This window comes from Phacochoerus africanus, chromosome 2 (assembly GCF_016906955.1).
Source record: "Phacochoerus africanus isolate WHEZ1 chromosome 2, ROS_Pafr_v1, whole genome shotgun sequence".
NCBI lineage: Eukaryota > Metazoa > Chordata > Mammalia > Artiodactyla > Suidae > Phacochoerus > Phacochoerus africanus.
Window position 1 is genome coordinate 191341 of NC_062545.1, and position 23046 is coordinate 214386.

The 23046-nt window shown below is 48.7% G+C and overlaps 1 protein-coding gene across 10 annotated transcripts in view; it reads right to left on the reverse strand.

Moving 5' to 3' along the window:
• The window catches only part of FAM120B (family with sequence similarity 120B), a 65798-nt gene extending 52094 nt beyond the window's left edge, over window positions 1-13704 (reverse strand). For 6 of the 10 annotated variants that reach the window (XM_047769681.1, XM_047769679.1, XM_047769677.1 and 3 more), the window contains exons 1-2: window positions 10961-10980; window positions 1299-2912 (exon numbers count right to left, since the gene is read on the reverse strand). In XM_047769681.1, coding sequence (XP_047625637.1) covers window positions 1299-2891 — 1593 coding nt within the window. In that variant the 5' untranslated portion in view covers window positions 2892-2912; window positions 10961-10980. Of the gene's footprint in view, window positions 1-1298; window positions 2913-10960; window positions 10982-13589 lie in introns of those variants that run through there. The other 4 variants (XR_007133466.1, XM_047769682.1, XM_047769676.1 and 1 more) reach the window with 3 other exon arrangements.
• Window positions 13705-23046: the final 9342 nt, after the last annotated feature.

The window sequence follows — 23046 nt, forward strand, 5'->3', positions numbered from 1 at the left end:
GTTTTGTTTCCTGTAAAGAACATTCTTACCACTGCAGGAATAAATTCGCCTAGATTACTGTCCAGAATTTCAAACCAGTCTACCACTAACGGCACTTCAAACTTGCTGAGGATACCTGAACAGCAAAACCTCTGTGGTCAGTGACCCCTTATGCACACCCAGGAAGCAGGGCCAGTCAGGCCACCTTATTATTACAGATCTGAGTCTTAATCCCTTTCACTCCCCACTTTCTTCACATGTAAAATAGGTTTAACAAAGGTGCTGACCTCACAGAACTGTCTCAAGGATTAACTGAGCTAATACACAAGGCATGGCCACAGGCGTTAATTACTGCTGTCAGGCAGACACGCCACGGAGGATCCACCTTCACTGCGAAAATTTCTTTAAATGAGAAACACAGAAAAGCAAGCAACTGTAAGTCAGTAAGGATCCCAAGTTGTCACTTGATGCTCTGACCGAAGATCAGTAGAAGTAACCTATTTCTCCCCAGTGCCGCTCTGGGTACAGAATCTGTCGGGAACCACTTAGTTAAAGGTTTCATGACCCTCCCAAGGCAGACGAGCTTCTAACTTATCGTCTTACTCCCCTTCCGTTTCTTACTCTATTATTTCAAAAGAGTTGGTACTTTGAGAAATTTATTTATAAAGTTATAATAAATTATATTCACTCTACCAAGAAATCTTCGATTTTGGCAACTGTACAGAATTTGAGATGTAATATTCTTTTCTGGGTGTACACAGGGTTTTCAGAGAAGTTCTCTACAACTATAATTTTAATTCATTAATTATCTCATTATCTTAATGTCTTTTATCTCTGCCCTTAACTATACAGCATTCCACACTTCAAAAAACTTTTTACCATACTCACCTCATCTGAAAATTCCAAATTCCCCATGTGGCATGTAGTAATCGCCACAATCTGGCTGGAGCTTATCTTTTCCAATTTTCTTCTCCTTTCAAACCCCAAGCTCCAGCTTATGCTCTACCACTGTGCCCACACCACCCTCCAGCACCACCCCTGCGCCAAGGCTTTGCCTGTTCCAAGCAAACCGCAGGGTCCATGAAGGCCTGGATTCCGTTACGCCTCTTCAGATTCCTAGCGCTCGTTCCTCTAACAGTCATGTAACAACAGGCACATGCGTTAAACCACATCTCCTCCCTCAACTCCAAGGGTTCTGTTCTGTGTCCCCCACAGTATCTTAACCACTGCAGGTAATCCATAAATATTCGCTGATAACACCATCAATGGATACATTTTCCATCATGACATATTAGATTTGGGTGGGTACATCCACATACCTGTAAGATTTCAGGATCTGAAACCATGGTTACTTGTTGCTTCATTTCAGGCCCCGTATTTATGGGGTCTTCTTGTTTAATTTCAGGGTTTGTAAACATGGGTGCTTCTGGATTAAATTCAGGGTTTGTACCTACAGGTAATTTCTGCTTGGATTCAGAGCACATACACATGGGAACTTCTTGCTTGAGTTCAGGATCTGAACTCAGGGATATTTCTTGCTTGGACTCAGAATCTGTACACACGGGAACGTCTCGCCCGGACCCAGGATCTGTACACACGGGAACGTCTCGCCCGGACCCAGGATCTGTACACACGGGAACGTCTCGCCCGGACCCAGGATCTGTACACACGGGAACGTCTCGCCCGGACCCAGGATCTGTACACACGGGAACGTCTCGCCCGGACCCAGGATCTGTACACACGGGAACGTCTCGCCCGGACCCAGGATCTGTACACACGGGAACGTCTCGCCCGGACCCAGGATCTGTACACACGGGAATGTCTCGCTTGGACTCAGGATCTGTACACACGGGAACGTCTCGCCCGGACTCAGGATCTGTACACATAGGAACTTCCCAATTGGACTCAGGGCCTGAAATCATGGATACCACCGGCTTGTCCAAAGTTATTACACCTTCAGGTTTTTGGAAAAGCCATGGAGACCTCTGTCCTGGCAAAAGATACGATGCAACTCCTTTATAAAAAAGAGCTTTGTTTGTTCCCAGAGGTAGTATCTCTTCTAGCTTTTTCTCACCTTGATGCAGTCGACGAACTGTAGCTATGTGGTCTGCCACAGCTAAAATAATGTTGCCTTTTTTGTCAAAGTTCTCCCTCACAGAGGTATAGGAGGACAAGCACTTGTACCGAAAGCTTTCAAACATGCCTTCTGGGACGACGTCATTGCCAAGCAGGCAGGCCAGAAGAGGAAGGTCGGACAGGCCAAGACCCAGACTCTGACAGAGCTTCTCCCGGCAGAGCATGACGGTGTCCAGACTGTCCAGGCAGAGCTCGCTGATGGAAAAGTAGGGGCACGTGTCATAAATTAAGTAGTCAGTGTCTTCTCCCAGGATCCCAAGGCAGTCGTTCTGGAGGCCATAGGAAGCCACCTCATAGTCGGCCTCCTGCAACGAACACCGCGTTTCCTGCCCCAAGGTCTTCAAAGCGAAGCGAGTGAACACGGCCAGCCCCGAGGGGATGAAGAACATGTTCCTGCCGGGCTGCTCCTTGTGGGACTTAATATAGTGGAAGATCCGGGCTATCTCCCTGTTGTTCTTGAGCCTGCGCTTCACCCACTCGTCTCTCTTGTTCTGCTCCACCATGCCATCAAAGAAGAATATCAATTTGATGCCAACAGCTGTAAAAGTTTTTACAAACTCTCGCAGAGCAGAAAAGTATTCCCGCCACTGGCCACCACAGATCCAAGAGTCCGGCGTGTACCAGTACCGGAGGCAACACATGGCATCGACCACGATGGTAGGAGTACCTCCAGGATGTCTGCTTCGGTGCTGCTCTGCCAGGTCTTTGAAATTTACTACTGTACATATGTGTGGGCAGCTACTTCCCACAAACCCCTGTAAGCCTCTCACACCCATAACTGAACTCCTGAGAAGGATCTGGAAAGGAAAAGAAATGAGTAATTATGGCCTTGTCACCTTTCAAAGCAAACACAAGGCAGCACTGAACATTCATTCACTCTGTGCCTCCAACACAACAGGGAGCCTCCCATTTGCCAGTAAGCACTGAGCTGGACTCCTCCCAGGACAACACGGGACAGCACGCTTAGGGCTTCTCACTCTCATTCAAGAGATTCTTCAATAAAATTTGAAAACAGGTTAACAGTTTCAAAGAAGTAACACTCCCCATCCAGGAGCTCAACGAGAAGTTCATTTGGAAAACCTAAACCATAAAGCAGATGCATGCAACATGGCTGCTTCTCAGAATACTTTTGCTGAGTAAAAGAAGCTGGACCAAAAAGAACTCCATTTATCTAAGACTCTAGCTCTTGAGAGCTGAGCGGATACAGCGGCAGAGAGCCATCTGGGTGGGGCAGGGGGAGGGAGGGACTTAGAGAGCAGAGAGCAGCAAAGAGCTGTGGGACATGGGCACTATCTTGGCTGTGGTGATGGTGTTACAGTGAACACACGCCGAACCTTTCAGATTGTGCACTGTGCACACAGCGGCTTTCTCTGTGTCAAGTGTATCTCAATAAAGGTGTGCAGGAGTTCCCGTCGTGGTGCAGCGGAAACAAATCCAACTAGGAACCATGGGGTTGAGGGTTCGATCCCTGGCCTTGCTAAGTGGTTAAAAAGCATCTGGCGCTGCCTCGGGCTGTGGTGTAGGTCACAGACGCGATGTTGCTGTGGCTGTGGCTCCGATTGGACCCCTAGCCTGGGAACGTCCATATGCCTCAAGCATGGCCTTAAAAAGCAAAAAAAAAAAAAAAAAAGTTCAAAAGAAAACTACAGGAAAATACACTAGGCCAAATTCAGCATCATTTGAAATGGAGAGTGAATGACTTGGATGGAAGACTACCTTTTTAAAATGTAAAAAAAACCCCATAGTTCCAAGAGTTAGAATTCAAAATCTGGGAAAATCTAAGCAGACTCCTTCTACATAATGAAAGATGAAATACAGGTAGTAACACCCAGCAATGGCCAGGCATCTTTTATCTTAAAGGCCTTTTCTTCAGCTTTGGTCTTCCTTCAGGGTCATCAGGGGTCCCCTATCCTCTGATAAAACAAAACAAGCCTTATTATGCAAACAGCAGCAGCAGAACAAACGGTGCCTCCCCAGGCTGAGGACTGAGGGCTGAACCCCCAGCTGCCTGCCGCAGCAGGGACAGCTCCCACCGAGCCAGGCACTCTTTCGATAACCCTGGTGGGTAAAAACCATAAGCTCTACTTCACAAATGAAGACACTGTAAATAAATTATTAGGTTGAGGAAAGACACCCTCATAGAGTATCTTTTAAGAAGTAACTGCCTGTTAATGGACACTGGCTCCTAACAGTAGAATTTGAAGTTATCTGTTTAAGAGCCGTTGACCAAAAAAAAAAAAAAAAAAAAGTCTAAAAACTGAGTGGACCTAAACAGCACACATTTAAGATGAAATGCGGTGAGGCCTTGCTCATTAAATTATTATCCATAAACCCATATACCCCAAACCACTGCAGCCCTATTCCTAGTGTCAGGCTGATCTTGGGAACACGAGGAGGGAAGGTGTATGTTTTTGCAGCAGAAAGAGGACTTGAGAACAGGACTGTCTCAACCACCAGGCAGCTCTCCAGTCGGGCCCTCCGGGCGTGGTGTGCAAAGGGATATGCTTCAGAACACAAAGAAGAGTGGTCAGGATGGGCAAGGAAACAGAACGGATTTTTTAAAAAGCAGCAAGGTTTGTGGACGGGAAGAGGGCCAGGGGGCTCTGACCACCTCTACACCGCCTCCGCCACCAGCTCCCCGGGGGGCGAGGGCCCTCCCACGCAGGCAGCCCCTGGAGGCAGGCAGCCCCTGGAGACGGAGCTGGGAGCCCCGAGCACAGGCCCGCCCTGGCTGCCACTCCACGCAGACCTGGGCGGCTTGTCCGGCAGCTCGGCCACATTTGCGTTGGCTGCCTTCCCTCACAGATAAAAAGACATTTGTTTCAAGCATTTTTCCACTAAAACGGCAAGTGACAGCACTGAGCTTCTTGAAACACTCTCCTCTTTATTTTGCAAGAAGTCGGGCTCAGCCTCTGCTTTGATTTTATTCAAATGTTTTTTCTCCTTTCTTACCCCAGTAGTGAAAAGCTCACTATTTTTTAAACATGCACGGGTTTTTCCTCTCTTTCACACTGCCAATTTCTCACAGTTTGAATCACAAATTACCTCAGGAATGTTACGTTACAATGTGCTCTTCTATGGTACTTACAAAGAAAACCTGGGATAGGCAAAGATTTGTGAACTTGGGACATTAGGGGGTAGCTTCCGGTATGTCAGCTCTTCAAGGCTTAAATACTCACACCACTAGCCATCAATGCAGTTAGTGTGGCATGAAATGAAATGCTTAAAAAAGATAAATCCTACAGACATACCTTTTAAAATAGTTTTCTTTTTTTAAACCCTTTTATTGCTAAGAGCATATACTTAGGGTTTACACTCTCTAAAGGTAGTTTTTAAGAAGACTGCAAATATATATAAAATATAAATACTATATATTACGTAAATATAGATCATAAAATTATATACACGCATATATAAAATTTCATTTATTCTACTTGCAAATTATACGGGAAATTTTCATTATCTAGACAATTGTTGTCTAGAAAGAAGTTAAGTCTTGTTAGGTAGAAGTCTTATTGCCCCAAATACACTTCCATGAATGTGGGTCTCAGAACAGGAGATGTCACCCTGTCAGGTCCCCAACACCCAGCAGTGTCAGGCAAGTGAGGGCCCAGCAGGTATCTGTGAATGAGTGAACAGAAGAAGGTAGCAAAGGACAGGCATATAGAGAGAAATCAGGGCTCAGCCCATCATGGCGCAGCGGTAGCGAACCCGCCTAGTATCCAGGAGGATGCAGGTTCAATCCCTGGCCTTGCTCAGTGGGTTAAGGATCTGGCGTTGCTGTGGCTGTGGTGAAGGCTGGCAGCGGCAGCTCCAATTCGACCCCCAGCCTGGGAATTTCCATAAGGTGCTGGGGCAGCCCTAAAAGGGAAAAAAGAGAGAGAGAGAAATCAGGAATCAACAAGATTACAGACTCCAACCGTGGGCAGAGAAAGCATACACAGGAGAGTCTGCCCCATGAAGCTGACGCGCTGGTCCGGGAAACAAGCATCAGTGCAGGGGTCTGGGAAGGAGCAGTGGCAGGCTCTGCACAGGGGGAGGCCTCACTTCCAGCCGAGGCTTCCTTCTCTTTACAGCCAGACCAACCCCAGCGTGCTGGGTCACCAGCACGTGAGGACATGGAGGGAAGAGAAGAGAGAACCCCAGGAGCTCCTTTCCTTACCATCTTTCAACTGGCACACACTCAGAGACGTGAAGAGAGGCAGGCCTCACACATGCCCTACCTGCCACTGAGCGGGGCCAGAGGCTACACATGGACAGTCACCCTGGACACAGGGACAGCCCCAGGCTCACCAGCCGGTGGAACCGCGTTTGCGGGAACCAGTACTAGCAGTTGTGGCCACCTCGAGGCACATCCAGCAACCCAAACAGAACGGTCAAAGGTGAAGAGACACGACCCAGGCAAACACAAATCAACAAGGAGACTGTAAGATCAGAAGCAGTTCCAAGGGAACCTGAAGAGCCGGTTGGCAAAATGAGCTTTTTAAGGAGGAGACAAACCAGGTTACTGTCTTGCAGAGCAACAGAGCCACCTTTATCAGACAGAAATAACCTGCATCTCTACAAGACGAACGTCTACACGTTAACGTGTATCATACAGTGTCTAGGCCCTAACCAAGCCTAACAGCAACGTATAACTGAGAGGGGCCTCCTGCTACAAACTGAACGATAATCTTGGGGACTCTGGGACAACGGCCCAGGTTTCAGTGACAAACATACAGTCCCCCTTACCCTTGTCTCCTTCCTGAGTCTTGGATAATTTTCTTTCAGCGGCAACATGCTGGCTGGGCCCAGGCCCTCTGGGGAGCCCCCCTCACAGCCTGAGGTGGAACATATGAAGCCTGCTCTCTCCTCTCCGCCCCACTAACCCCACTAACAAGAGGAGCAACACAGCAGGGTAAGAACAGGGATTGAAAACTCCAAGAGGAGGCTCTGTGTCCTAGGCCAGTGCACAGACACAGCCAGTGATCACTGTTTACTGGGATGCATGAAGGCACAGCCACCCCAGGGCAGCACTCAGTTGGGCCTCTGCTCCAGGCTCCTACCTTGACCCACTGGCCAAGACATGCTCCTGGATCACACTTAAGGTGGGCTCCCGGGCCCTCTCCCCTCCAGGATTTCACCTTGGGCTCCAAGTTCACCCCTGCCAATTTCAATTAGACTCCTGCTGAGTCGGTTTACGAGAACACCCACTTCCTTGACACATGATCACCCTCAAGATCTGCTCGAACTGCTCCCCCGACTCTTGATTCTCACCGACCCTCACCCCACTGGAGGCCCTCCATCCCCAGGTGTCTTTGCTGTGTTCAAACCTGAGCTCGCCTCCCTCCCCATTCAAGGTTAAACTGTCTGTCTTAACAAGCATCAGGCTACTGTCTCAAAGAAGTGAAGGAGAGACGGAAAGCTTGCAGCCATCAGGTGGCCTGGAGGTCCCTCCAGAGCACAGTCTGGCCATGGCCACTGCCCTGAGATTCAAGAAACTGGTGGCTGGAGCTGGCAGTTCGACCCCTTTCATCTGTGTCTGAGGGAAAATGCCAGAACACTGAGCAGCACAGTTTTGCTGACAGAAGGAAAGCTCTGGAACAAAGTTGAGCTGAATTCAAATTCTAACCTCCACTTATTAGCAGTGAAACCTGGAGCAAGTGACTTCATTTTTCTTATCTGCAAAATGAGGTTTATAAAACTCAATTGTTGGGAGGCAATTTTATTTATAATATAAATTTAGTCATCAAACATTTCTCGTTAGTTGCTAAAAGTTTAGTGAAATAAGTTTAGTCAAAATTATTAAATTATTTCAAAATTTAAAACAAAGCCATATAAATTTTAGTCAGGCTTTACAGTATTTATGATTTTTACAAGCTGTATTACTTCTCGATATCAGAATGTACTTATTTATACTTTTTTTCTGATTAAAAAAGCAGCCACGAAAACATGTAGCCATCTTCTTTACAGAAATTTCAGAGACAGCACAAAGGGGAAGGGAAAAAAAAAAAAAGACTCATAATCTCACCTTCCAAAGATGACTACAAAAACATTTGAGTATGTATATCTAGTCTTCATTACTCATTATCACTCTTTTTCTATCATCTACTTTTGGGTCTTCCTTTGTCATGAATTTAATCCCAAATCATTGCGTTAACCTTCCCGTACGGTGTCACTGTGAACAGATGCACCGCGTGGACATAACGGATGCCCGGCGGGGATGCAACCGGTACGTGGTGTGGACGTAACAAGCGTTACTCCACCCGACTGCCAAACATTCAGGCAGCTCCAACACTGCAAGCCGCAAATCAGGATGGGAATCACACCAGAGAATATAAGTCTTTGAGCTTATCTCTGACCACTTCCTCAGGACTAATCTGAGATGTGAAACTACAGTCAACACAAAAGCATATATTGCTAATTCTTCTCCAACTGCAGGTAACATTCACTCTGAGTTCTCAATAATATCAAGTGATTTTATTTGGACATAAATAGAGTTTACTCGTTCAGCAAGTACCTCTACCTCAACACCACACCAGACAAGGAGCCATGACTAAGACAGACAGACAGATAGGTGCCTGCCATCCAGCAGCACTTGGGATTACTGCAGAGCAGGGGAAGGCAGGGAGCACGGACTGTCCAGCAGGAAGCCCCAGGCCACACCTGGGACCTGCAAGGCCATCCTGAGGAAGGGCATTTCAAGTGCACCTGACGAGAGGCAGAAAGCCTGGCAGGCACAGCCAGATGGAGAAAGGAAAAGCAGGCACATGGGAGGTACGGACCCAGAGGATGAGGTGTGAACTTTCTTTACTATTAAATGTATGTTTCTAAGGTGCCTAAAACATCTGTACTATTAAATAATTTAATCTGCAACCTTATTTGCTATATTATAATAGTGTTCTTCGACTTAGAAAACAGGGCAGGGGGACCCCCTCGACTCTTCATTATGGCCAGAACCTGTGATTCAAGGGAAGAAGAGTGTGGTGATAAGGTGCAGTGACCAGGTTTCCAAACCATCACACCGGGGCACACTTCATCCTCAGGTACACTTCATCCCAGGGCACACGTCCTCCTAAGGCACACTTCATCCTAAAGTACACTTCATCCCAGGGCACACTTGAGGCATTGCTCAAGGCGCTTAAGCAAATATGTTTCAGAAGGGCTGCCCTGCCTGTGCGCTGGTGGAGGGCTGGCAGCAGGCAAGCCTGGGGATAAGGATCTGCTCCAGACTCGCTCATCCTGGCAGCCCAACATGCCAACAATCTCCCGATTCTGGAAGAGCCCCAACACAGGGGGATGCAAAGTCCTGCTTCCTACTGCAAAAGTCAAAGGAGGTAGACAGAGCCTCTTCTAATGCACCGCCCTCTGATACACCAAAGGCATGAGATCCAAATTCACTTGACAAACATTCCTCTGGTGACCCAGTGACCAACAAGCCCAAGTCCCTAGGACATGCATCCTCAAGAGGGAGAAACGGCTCAAGGTCCATCAGGAGAGGAGCCAGCCTGCAGCTGTGATACACCTGCCAACATGCACCAAGCTGTGCATTTTCCCACAGCAGACACCCCCCTCTGGTCCCACTGGCAAGCCATCAAGCTCTGCTCAGACTCTACTGTGAGGCACACCTGCCCCCAAAGGCAGGCAGAGCCAGCTGCGGGGCGGCAGCCAGCAGTGTGTGCTGCGAGGTCACCTTCCCAAGGTCAAAGACAGTAACAGCAAAGCCTTGATTTGAATCCACCTGCCTCCAAAGCCAGTTTCTGTCACTAGGGGATCCCCCACTCCCAATACTGGGCACTTCAGAGAGATCTGGTAGCTGTGGCACACAGGGAAGACTGAATCACTGCAAAGAGCCAGCCTGGGGTGCGCCTTCCTGAAGGGGCCCTGAAAGAAAGGTCAGATTGACGGAGCACACCAGGAGGCTGGACTCTTGGCCCTTCCCTAGGCCACACAGGTCCCAAAACCCTCACAGGTCAGCAAACGTAGAAAAGGAAATGCTTGTGACCTGAAAAAAGGTATGCCTCGTTTATCCAGAATTCAGAGTAAGATTCTAATATAAATTTTAAAATTCACAGGTAAAACTAAAATTATTTATTCATAAGAGACTTCTCAGGCTTCTGATTTATCATTTATAAATGAGTCTTCTCCACAGCTCTAACTATTAGCTCCTATGTCCACAGTAGAGAAAAGCATGGAAAGGGTTGACGCAGGCCTGTGCACACTGACGGGGGGTCAAAACTGCTGACAGCTGACCTGGGGAAAGCAAAGGGACAGAAAAACTAGAAGAGGATAAAAGAGGCTTAAATACTCGAAACAAGTAACAAGGAAAAAAACCCTATGTGCCCCAGTAAGCCCTAATGTCTGCATCACAACAAATTGTTTAAAATGTTTACCTAAGATCAGTAGGGAAGGTTTATATCACATTCAGCACATTCTATTAAGAAAGCAGGGAAGCTGTAGCTCTGATTCAACCTCCATATGCCACGGGTGCAGCCCTAAAAAGCAAAAAAAAAAAAAAAAAGAAAGAAAAGAAAAAAGCAAGCAAGCAAGCAAACCCTCTATTTTAGAAAGAAAGCTCTGCTATTTGAACAGTTACTGTTCCCTTGTCCTGGGTGTCAGGATCGCGTTTTTACAAATGAGTTACAGTAATCTGCATGAATCTGTATTGAGTTAACGTACTAACGGGAAGAGCACCCAGTCCTGCACACATGCGGCTACGCAGCTGGACAGTACAGAGGATGAACTTGGTCTGTGTTACAGTAAGTGTTCCACAGTGACCTGACTTAAACGGATTCCTCCTTGTTTCAGTAATACCTGTTTAAAAGGAAAGGGTATTTAACCTGGCTAAGCAATGGTCCTCACTCACCGTTTGACTAAGGACAAATCATTTGCTCTTTGTGCATCACGGAGTTCCTCATTTGGTTTTTTTTGGGGGGGGGTTGTTTTGTTTTTTTTTTTTTTTGCTTTTCAGGGCCGCACCCATGGCATATGGGGTCTAATCGGAGCTACAGCTGTCGGCCTACACAACAGCCGATCTGCACCACAACTGCAACCTACACCACAGTTCACGACAACACCGGATCCTTAACCCACTGAGCAAGGCCAGGGATCGAACTGCAACCTCACGGTTCCCAGTTGGATTGGCTTCCGCTGCGCCACGATGAGAACTCCCTCATTTGCAAAAATACTATGATTTCCCTATCATTTTGGCCAATTTTAAACTACTACTATAAAGTTTTTCAGAAATCTCATTGTATTTATATAATTTAAACCTTAAATAACAAGTTTTAACTTTTTAAAGACTTTTCCAACAGAACACCTTACAAAGAAACAGTAATTGACTCCTAAAAGCAAATGAAAATGTAGTTATTTACACTTGCCATGAAGTTCTATAAAAGTACTGATAGCGTAAGGTTTGCCTCACTTTCAAACTGCTAAAATAAGGATGCAATTCATTCCTCTGAATGAATTTCCGTGGACATAAGAGTTGCTTTTATGGTCTCAATTAAGTGGACTTCCCTTCTTACTCTCAGCCTTTTCTCCAAGGAGGTGGCAATCCAGCAATGAAAACAAATCAAATGCATGCATGGCTGCAAAGGTTCTGCCCACTGTACTGGGTTGCCAATCTCTGACATCTCTTCCTGACCCAAGAGGAAACCAAAGCCAGGTTCCAGCAGGAAACTTAACAGCTCCATTCATTCATATTTTCTCACTAAACCTCAAGAGGAAGCACACGTAAGGAGTAGGAGGTGGGGAAGAGAAACTCTGAAGGACAAGGACACAAAACCAAGACAGCAGGATGTGACTCATGGTCAGTTTCACAGGGATCCAAGTCGTGTAGGGCTTGAAGTTTATAAAACTGGAAGTTCCTCTTTTGAAAAAGAATACAAAATTATACACACAAGACCTCTGAGGTCCTTCCCAGTGCCTTAGAAGGGGCCAGGTGAAGTAAGGACCCTTGAGGTCTGAACATCATTAAGCTTTAAATCTGCCCCATAAATGACACCAAGTCTAGGCTTGGGGAGGGGGGTAGAACCTCAGAATACTAAAAACTATAAGTGTCCTCAGACCTCACCTACTGCAGTCTTCTCAGTTCACAGGTGGGCCAGGAGTGATTAGAGATTTCCATGTCTGGAGGACGAGGTGGTTAGAAATTACACTAGCACATAAGGTGGTCAAGAAACGGTATGTGTGGAGATGAGCAGTGTGCGACCTAACACAGCCAAGTGTTTTCAATGTCTCCCTGAACACAAGCACTAAGGAATGCACAGCTGGAGTCCTGAGACAGAGGGACGGCAAGGTGAGTGTGTTTGGGGCGGCGGTGAGCAGCTGTGGCACAGCTTAGAGATAGCAGAGCCGGGGTGATGGGGAGATCAACATACAGAGAATGCGTGGTGTGAAGTCTGTGGTGGTCAGAGAGGGTAGCTCCTAACAGCATGGTCCAAACATGGTCAGCACGTAGATGGGAGGCCACGACTCAGAAATGACAGAGAACTGGAGGACAAAGCCAAGGATGACACCAGGCACGGAGGAAGCACAGAGCACAGCTGCAGGCCAAATTTAGGAGGTGAAAGGAGAGGAAACTGATGCTGCACATCTGCCACTCCATGTTCCTCACTCTTTGAATTATCTACTCAAATGCTCCAGCCGAAAATCTGAAAATCACTGGAAATACCACCACCTCTTTTTTCGCATCAATCTCATCTCCAAGCTCTACTACCATTTCCAGATCTTCAGTTCTGAAACTTCTCTTTCCTAAACGACTGCACACACACTCTTACCAAGTGCAGTCACCCCACCACCACCCTACACCTGCCAGACCCTTTTAACACTAGGACCCGGATCACATCACTTCCTTGCTCCCAAATCTCTTGAGCATCCTTCCATTCCTATCTCCAAGCAACACTCCTTCCGGAACACGTCAGACTGTCTCAATCCCACATGTCTTCTGTTCCCTCTGCTGGAAATCAACGGCCTTTTGCTCCTCAGCACCTCCCAACTCTTATGGGAAATTCAGCTCAACCCTCCCCTCCCCCATACAGAAATTTCTGGGCCCTCGTCGGCCAACTTGAACTAATCATCCTCTCGGCTCCTTGGGCGTCATCCCACCGGCCTTTCCTTCCCTGGAGAACTGGTGCTTGCTGGGTGCTGGGACCCCGGCTCAGCAAAGCTGGACGAGTGAGGGAAGGCGCCCGAGTTCGGAGACCAAGCGCAGAGATCAGAGGACGCCTCCTTAGGGGACGGCAGGAGCAGCGATGCGGCCCACAAGGTCCAGGGACCGCACGCCGACCCGGAACTGCACACCTCTCTCTGGGGAGGGGTTGGGCCAGGACGGCGCCAGAAGGCGCAGGCAGGGTGCCTGGTTGTGGGGTCGGACGGTCAGGGACACGCGGCCCAGGGACCGTGACGGCGCAGAACCGCGAGCTCGGCCAACCGCGCGGAGGCGACGGCCGAGAGCCGGTCCGGACGTGCTGGGCCCGCAGGCCCGGCCCTACCTAGAGACGCGCCAGCACAGAGATGCGCCCGCGCCGCTCTCGGCCCGCCGCAGTCGCTTCGCACTTCCGCTTCCGCTCGGGCGCTTCCGCTCGAAGGACCGCCCTGGGGCGGGGCCTGCGAGACGGACCCGGGAGGCGCCGGGTGGCGGGGGGGGGGGGGGGGGGGAAGGAAGGGGAGGGCCGAGATGCGCGGGCGCCGCGGCCGTCGCCGCGGAAACCTCGCGGTTCTTCCGAGGTCGGGGTCACACCTCGCTCGGCTTCCGCAGGCTCGCCCGGCCGCGCGCGGCGCGGGCGCGCCGGCTGGGGCCTTGACACCGCGGCTCGGCTTTAGGGCGCTCGGAGGGCGGGGCGCGCTGCTGGGAGAAGGCAGAAAGTCCCTGAGTCCCGGCCCTCGCAGGAGGCAGGCGGGCCTGAACGCGTGGGCTTCCCGGCCGAGGGACCTTGGTTAGACGATGGCCTTTTGCGTTGAGGACAGCGCTTCCCGGAGCGCGCCGACGAACACAGCAGAGCACGGCAAGCTCCAGATGAAGGGGAGCTTCTGAGCATTGCTCCATCTGCCCTGGAGCCCAGAGCTGTTAATACGCAGGCTTGCGGATCTGGAACGGGGCGAGAGAGCCGAGAGCTCCGGACGAGCAGCCGCCGCAGGGGAGGAGGCGAGGACGCGGGTCACCTCGACCTCGTTTCTGCAGCTGCCTTAAGACCAGTAAAGTTCACAGTAGGCTGGGAGATAAGGCAGGCCTCCGATTATACACAGTTGCCATTCCTCTGGCCACAATGTCACCGTTTTCTCTACAACCAAAAGAACATTTTGGCAGCCAATCTAGTTTTTATTTTTTAAGTAAATAATGTTTAATGTATTGATAATGTCAAGTTACTTAAGGTACATCGGAAAACCTGTCTTTACACGTGGCATACCTCAGGAGGGCTGCCGTAAGCACCAGGGGCTAGAGGCTACAATCAGGGAAGTAAGATGGTCAGATATTGTTCCTGCAGAGTCTCTTGCAGATCAAGCACTCAAAAAGCATTACCAAATTGAAGTGACACCCGATGTATGTGTGTATTAGACAGTTTGGAAAGGAATCTCTGCATTCGGCTTTCATTTCCTGTCGATTTTTTTTCCCCCTAACATCAAGAAAACAGTTCTCAGCACCAAATACTTGTTGGGCACCATAGGGTCAACACCAACAAGTGTGTGAAATTGTCTCTAGTCTTCAGCACACATGTGGTTGGGGAGACAAATACCCACCTCAAAGATGAGGGAACAAGTGAAACATAGAGTAAGTTTTATGACATGGAGGGTGAAGAAGGCAGCAAAGAGACCATGAGAGCTGAGCCTGGAAGGATGGGTAGGATCTGAGACAAGATCAGCAGAGGAACGACTTAGAGGCAGAAGGAGCAACCTAGGAAAGAGCGTGCCAGGGTTTCAGCTGGTGTGAGGGAGCAGCCAGGGACTCCAGGCTTTAGGAGCAGAAGCCTCACTGACAGACAGCGCAGACGTGGGGCCGGATTGTGGAGGCAGAGGAGGCAGGCGGACCATAGCCCCGACCGAGTGCCTGTATGAGTCTTGCCCCTTGGCAGCACTTAGCTCTACCCCGCAGAGCTTCCAAAGAGCACTGTCTGCCTCCTTCTACACATACACAGATGACCAAGGGTCCACGACATTTGAGGAAGTTGGGGGGAAGAAAACAGAACACTAGGAAGAGGAAAAAATGTTATGAAAAACTTTATTATCTGCAGTCTCTGAAGATAATATATCAGTGAAAGAAAAAGTTATATAAAAACATTCAGAAAATAAGAGCTCTTGAAAGTTAAAGCAATAATTTATTTACTGATTTAGTCTCTTTTTTTTAGGGCCACACCCTCGGCATGTGCTAGATCCCAGGCTGGGGTCGAATAGGAGCTGCAGCTGCCTGCCTACACCACAGCCACAGCAACTCAGGATCCTATCTGAGTCTGCAAACTACACCACAGCTCACGGCAACACAGGATCCTTAACCCACGAAGCAAGGCCAGGGATTGAACCTCTATCCTCATGGATCCTGATGAGCCATGACAGGAACTCCTAAAGCATTAATTTAAATTTAAAAATTGATAAAGGATAAATTTGATAAGTTCTCAGATGTTAGAACAAAAAGGGAGAAAGAGACAAAATTAAAAGATTAAGAAATTTGATGTCTGAAAAATAGTTACACGAAAGAGAACAGAAAGAGGAAAAAACTACTCAAGCAATAATCTAAGAGTTCTCAGATCTCAAAAGACATGTTCTCATATGAAAAGGGTGCATTGAAAGCCCAGCACAACAAACCCATGAAGATCCATGAGGAGACACATCACCACAAAATGCCAGGACCCCAGGGATAGAGAGAGCACCCTAAAGAGTTTCCATAGGGAAGAAGAGGTCACCTTTAGGGATAGACATCAGAACAGCATGGAATTCTCAACAGAATTCCGGGAAGCTGAAATTCAATGGAGCACTAAATTTCAAAATTTGGAAGAAAATTCTAACATGAAATTCTACTTGAAATCAAAATACCGGTTATAAGTGTGAGGGTAGAATGAAGATACCGTCAGATACAGGAGTTGCCATCATGGCTCAGCAGTAAGAAACCCAACTAGAATCCGTGAGGAGGTGGGTCCCATCTCTGGCCTCGTTCAGTGGGTTAAAAGGTCCACTGTTGCTATGGCTGTGGCATAGGCTAGCAGCTACAGCTACAACTCCAATTCGACCGCTAGCCTGGGGCCACGAATGCAGCCCTAAAAAGACAACAACAAAAAAGATATCTTCAGATACACAGCCCAAAAATAATATCTACCAAATACTTTATATCTGAAAGCTGCTGGAGGATACTCTCTACAACGAAGGGGTCAAGAAAAAGGAATATTTAGGACCCACACAGTAGCGAATCCAAGCGAAGAGAGCGGTCAGAAATGCCAGGATGGAAGCAAGACGCCATGCAGACCGAGGTAGGAGGCCTTCTGCAGACAAGCTTCAGGAAGAAGTCAGTCCGCGGAATGCCTGATGTGTTTGAGTATTTTAAAAGGATTTCTTCAGAGTTTGGTGACAGTACATAACAGGTACAAAGAAAAGTCAATAAGCAAATAAATTAGGCAATTGTTGAATCCAGCAAAGAGAAAATGTAATTCTAGGAGTTCCCGTCGTTGCAGTGCCGCGGAAACGAATCCAACTAGGAACCCTGAGGTTGAGGGTTCAATCCCTGGCCTGCTCAGTGGGTTAAGGATCTGGCGTTGCCATGAGCTGTGGTGTAGGTCGCAGACTCGGCTTGGGTCTGACGTCGCTGTGGCTGTGGCGTGGGCCGGCAGCTATGGCTCCGATTGGACCCCTTGCCTGGGATCTTCCACATACTGCGAGTGCAGCCCTAAAAAGCAAAAAAAAAAAAAAAAAAGAGAGAGAGAGAGAAAAGAAAATGTAATCCTAGCGTATGCCTCCCTGAGAATAATGATTCCGTAATTTTAGTGAAGTAAATACTGAATGGCAATTTAATCAAAAGGATGTTATAAATATTTTTTAAAAAATGGGAGGTGACCTCACATGGTTTCATAAACATGCCTGTGTCTAGGAGATCAGGTGGAAGTGTTAAGTCTTTATCTTCCAGAGTTAGGAAGCCCAAAGCAATTGACACAACTGAAAAAAAAGAAACACAGCATTAGAAATTTCTTTATGAAGAAATAATGAGATGGAGTTCCTGCTGTGGCTCAGCAGTAACGAACCTGACTAGTATCCGTGAGGACCGGGGTTCGGGAGTCTGATCCCTGGCCTTGCTCAGTGGGCTAAGGATCCGGCATTGCCGTGAGCTGGTGTGGGTGTCAGATGCAGCTCGGATCCTCTGTTGCTGTGGCTGTGGTGTAGACTAGCAGCTGCAGCTCAGATTTGGTCCCTAGCCTGGGAACTTCCATGTGCCACACATGCAGCCCGTGTAGACTTAATTGTAAAGGAAAAAACTGGGAGTGAGAATACACGGTGTGGGCAACTGCTGTTTTTTGTTGTAAGTCTGGAAGTACTATTTGAACCTTAAACTCTAAATACCTTATTTTGATAAAAGGAAAAGAGTTGATTTACGTTTTAAAAAGTGATTTAGTAAGTAGTACAAGTGGTAGTGAGTGGCGCAGTTATTACTCAAATTCAAATCTGTCCAAATCCTAAAGGCTTTTTAGAATTTTTTTATGACCACAGTGACGGAAAGGAAAACCCAAAGATTACTTCCACGTCTCTTTTCTGGGAGACTGGAAGTTGGACACAGAAAGCAGTGTAAAAAAAGGAGCAAAAAGAAAATGTGCACGTGGCTGTTCCCGTCCTTCTCCTTTCCCTCCTCCTGTGTTGCCACCTGAGGGCCCTTTCCCATACCCTGTCGTACACATCAGATTTGTCGGTTTAGGGGAGAATCTAAAAGCGGGGGAAGGATTTACATAAAAGAGAAAAACAAGGAGGAAAGGAAGGAAGAGAAAAGAAAACTCTAGGTTGAAAGTAGGGAGAAGTTGGGAATGAAGGGAGAGTAAAGTATTTCTTAAAGATTGGGAAAGAAAAATAGTCGCAACCATAAAAACACACTTCTACATGGTATACACATGAACTGTTACAGAACTGTTTTATTGCCGAGAAAGAGGGTCATATAGAAAGAAATTGTCCCTCTTCCTCTAGGGTCGTCCGTATGTCTGTTTGCAGCTTCTTGGAGGCCTGCAGGCTTCTTACAGTCACAAGAGAGCAAACCCACGTTGGAAGCCATCACAGCAAGAACTGTGGGGCACAAAGACGGAGGGTACCTTGTGCCTTGATGACATGGTTGAGCTGAAAATTAACTGAGACCGCTCTGCCTCCTCATTCTGTGAGGTGGTGTTTTTTCCTTACAGTTAAGAGTATTGAATTCAGGTTTTCTGTTACTTGCAGCCAAAAGTATTCTGTTTCAGCTTCTGCCCATGAAGGAATAATTCCTACAGAACTTGCCCTTGTACCTAAACAGCTTGAACACTATACAAAGTATGTGAAATTACTGTTTTCAGACATAGACAACTGGAAGTGAAGGATGGAGATTCTTAAAAGAAGACTGTTCCTTGATAAGGTCAATTAAACTGATATGCCTGTAGCTACATTGATCCTGATTAAAAAAAGGAGATGCAGATTACTCATACAAAGGATAAAAGATGATTTCACAGATTTTACTCACACTGAAGGGGTTAAAAAGAGACTATTTGCACAACTTTATTTTTTTAAATTTTTAAATGACTTTTATTTTTTCCACTATAGCTGGTTTACAGTGTTCTGTCAATTTTCTACTGTACAGCAAAGTGACCCAGTCACACATACATATATACATTCTTTTTCTTACATTATCCTCCACCATGCTCCATCATAAGTGACTAGATATATTCCCAATATTTGCGCAACTTTAGATGAGATGAAGAAATTCCTCGAACCATATGAGTCACCAAACCTGACCAAAGAGGAAATAGAAACGCTGAGTATCCCTGTATTTTGTAAGCCCTATATTGATTTATTAAGTTGAATTGGTAAGTTAAAACCTTCCAACCAAGAAAACTCCAGCCGCACTCCAGGGGTCTCACTGGTGGTGAGACGTATTGGTCCTACACAAACTCTTTCCGAAAATAAAAGACCAAGGAACCCTTCTCTACTTGGCGTACAACTCCTCTGGTGGCAGACAGCAGGTCTGATTTCACTCTGGGCTTCCAGCCCCGTGAGCAGTGAGTCAATGAGTAAATGAACTGGGCTTCTCACTGCCGTGTGCTTGGGTCTGACCCTAGCCCCATCTGTGAACTGTGATTGAGATGAGCCAGTGGTGGTTTTCTTATTTGTCTTAACTGCGTTTGGTGCAGTGGTGGCCCGAAACTTGGTTCTAGCCCCTGAGAAATGCAGGTGGTGATGGTGGGTCATTCCTATAACACATTCGGGCCAGGCCCTTGACCTGAAAACCGCTCCATTTCTTGCCTCAATTAACCCACTAATGTTAGCAGGAACAGTTCCAACTACTGGAAAAAACAATTTATAGTTTATGAGTGTTCCTTCAATATCCAGACCCACCAGCCAGGCCTCTCCTTAGCAGCACCACTGTACGTCCACTCCAAGAGCATTTTACAACCATTTATTGGGGATGATGCATGAAAACCAGTCCTGTGCTCCCTTCCCTTTTCCTAAGATAAAACAGTATTCTGAAAATCAACCTTGACGGGGAGCCAGTGCTGCCCCTACTCCGTGTTTCCAGGGAGGTGGCAGAGGGGAGGTAGTAAGAATTTAAATGACAGAAGGAAGGAAACCCAAAGGCTAGAAAGTATGTCTTACATTTTGAGATCAGGAAATACGTTGTTGTGAAGGTGAAAAATTTGTCCCCCTTTTTTCTCCAATACTTAGGCTGTTTATTGGGGTCCCTTTCTCTCCAGCCCATTTACTGGAGTAGGGCTTTGCAAAGCCGTCTCCTAGCAGCCGATGCAGAAGGCCCATTCAGAGTACAATGGACGGAAAGGAAAGAAAGAGCTTGGTTTGTTTAAACTGCCTCTGTCTTCATTCACAGCCTGATGTCCGTCTGCATTGTGACACCCACAATGGCACTAAGGGACTCATTGTGACCGAAAACAAACCAAAACAGAATACGGGGATGCTAAGATAAAAGAGTCATGCAACAAAATTGCTTTAAAAAATCTAGATCGTACATCTGAGATTTATGTTACCTTTTGGCTGTGTGGCCTATTGACCGGTGTTTATAATAACCACAAGAGTTTAATAAACAAAAAGATAAATGGGAACTTGTACATTTTTAAGGCGCTTCCACAGAGAGGATGGGTCTGCTGGGTTGCTTTGAAAGCTGTTTCATAATCGTCGTTCTTTGTTTGCACAACATTTGGGAGCCACCCTCGCACGTTGTGTTTATTTTCCTTCTGATACACATGCCCTCGTGGTGCTCATGTGGCCCAGCAGCGTCCCCCGCAAGTACCCACGCCCGCCCCCACCCCGCCCCCACCCCCACCCCCACCCCCACCCCCTGCGCGGACCAACATCAGATGTTGCAGGAACCCACGCCCAGTTCAGCAGGCAACAGGTGGAAGGTTGAATAGCTTCACACGTTTTTCGGGAGGGGGGAGGGGAGAAAGAGGAAAAAAGGAGGGCGGGAGGGCAGGCTTTTGGGAGCCGATTTAAGGATTAGATCAGATGTTATTGCTGGTGAAAAATTAAACAGCCCGGTGCTCTGGGGAGTGCAGATTAATATATTTAGTGACTGTGCGCACAAAGGCCGCTCATTGTAGCCACGTCTGAATGCCTGTGAATAGGATGGAACATATGCAGCCTGTCACCGCAGGTGCCCACATCTGTTCCTCTGCGGGCAGATGCTCGCAGAAAGGAGGTGGGAGGCAGGGGAGGACGGCGCAGTCGCGCAGGGCTGCTCCGGTCCGGCGGGGACACGCGGGCGGGGCGGCGTCCGGGCGGTTCTGGCTCGGCCCGCGCTCCGCCCCGCGGGCCGGGTGATTGACGGGCGCCGGGACCCGCGACAGGTGCCCGCGACCTCCGGGTGGGGCGCGTCCTGGAACCAGGCCTCAGGAGGACCCGCGGCGCTCTCGCCGCCCTTTCTTTCCCATCGTCATTGTCTGACGCGGTCGGGGGCTTGCGACTCCCAGGTGGAGCCGCGCCTGGGTGCAGGTGACCCGGTGAACCCCCCCCCCACACACACACCTGGCCCTCTCAATCCAGCGCGCACGCCCCTGCGGTAAGTGTCGGGCCCGCCGCCACCACCCACTCCATGCAGCCCTCTGGAGCGCCCACCGGCGCCGCCTCCCCTCCAGGCAGCCCTCCGGAGCGCCCGGTCCGGCGCGTTCAGTCGGGGGCCGCTCGGACCGGCGCGGAGCAGCTGCGCGGTCATCCGATCCGGACAAAGGCTCCCGGAGCCGCGCCAGGTAAACAGTGCTTTGTCATGGAGATGAGCGCGGACCGCCGGGCAGATGATCCCGAGGTCGGAGGAGCGGCCTCCGCGCCGCCAGCTGAGCCACGCGACCGCCTTTCTCATGCAAACCAGCGCATGCCTCCGCAACCCAGGCCCGCGCAGCGCCCCAGGGCGCGGGATTCCCGCTCCAGACCACGTGGCCCGGCTGTCCTTCCTCCCCTCGCCGCGGGTGTCTGCGCCCGGCGGGTGAAGGGAGGGCGCGGGACTGCGGGGGGAGGGGGCGGGGGCGGTACCGTCAGGCCCACCGGGTCATCCTTGGCTCGGTGCTCCGGTCCCCGCGCCCCCCTGTCCCGCGCGAACGTGCCAGCCAGGTCGTGGTCCTAGATGTTTGAGGACAGCCCTTCCTCCGAGGGAAATGTCCCAGGCAGGGCTGGGGAGGCTGAGTTGTGGGGCCTCCCTGGGTGCTGAGTAGCGTTTGTCCTCAGGAAGAAGAAAGCCTTGGCGCCTGAGCAGAAGCCAGACCTGCCCCTCTTTCCCGCTGTAGACTGGACAAATGGACTGCTTGGGTTAGGGCGTATCTCCAGCAGGGCGATAGGGACATACCTTTATCAGGTGCAAACACACAGTGTATACGTTCGGATCAGTGTGTCTTGTAAACGTTCATGTGTCTCCAGGGTTCCGTCCTTAAGAAGTAAGGAAATACCCATTCTGGCGACCGGGCACAGGTGAGGTTTTACCCATAGACATCAGTAAGAGCTTCCCACGTGCCCAGCAAGCAGGCCAGTTCCTCTGCTACTCTCCCTGCTGTTGGATCCAAACCCGTGACTGATGGAGAATCAGCAGAAGGGTGTGCTGGTGGGGCGTGTGAAACTAATACCAATTAATAAACTTGCTTTAGGTTCCCTTCATCTTCTTTTTCAAATAAGCTGGCATGTTTGATCAACACCAGATTTTCTGCCTGGAAGTTTTTCATTTTCTTGTTCTAAACAAGGACCCTAATTCTTCTAAGGAATTAGAGAACCTCTCTGTTGGGTATACAGTATTCAGTTGGTCTAAGAAAACACAAACTCCACTCAAGTCTCCAGACTTGTTTACACAGAAAACTGAACCTGGGGCTGGCTTAGAGTCTGGAGCCTATTCTAGGCATTGTTTGCTGCAATCTGCCCAGACCCTCCTCCCTCCAGTCACAACCTGCACCCCACACACATCTCCGGAATAGAACCTTTCTTTAGCCCAGGGGGGTGGAGACAGGATTGGGTGACCAGAGTAATAGCTTTCATTCACCTCTGAGGATGGGCGTATTTAATTTGGTAAAAGGATGGTCGTGAGGTGTTTATTTCCAAGTGGCCTAATAAAATGGTGGGTAAAATACTTAGGGTCTCCAACAAACAGAAGTCAGCTGTAGCTGTTGTGGCCATGGCTCTGATTATACAACCGAGGCTACCCGGGCCGCTGGGGTCATTCAGGCCATAAGCTATGCATGCTTGGCAAAAATAAAACACCAACACCAGGCGGCAAATCCCTCTCTCCACTCCTATGTCTGATATATTGGGTGC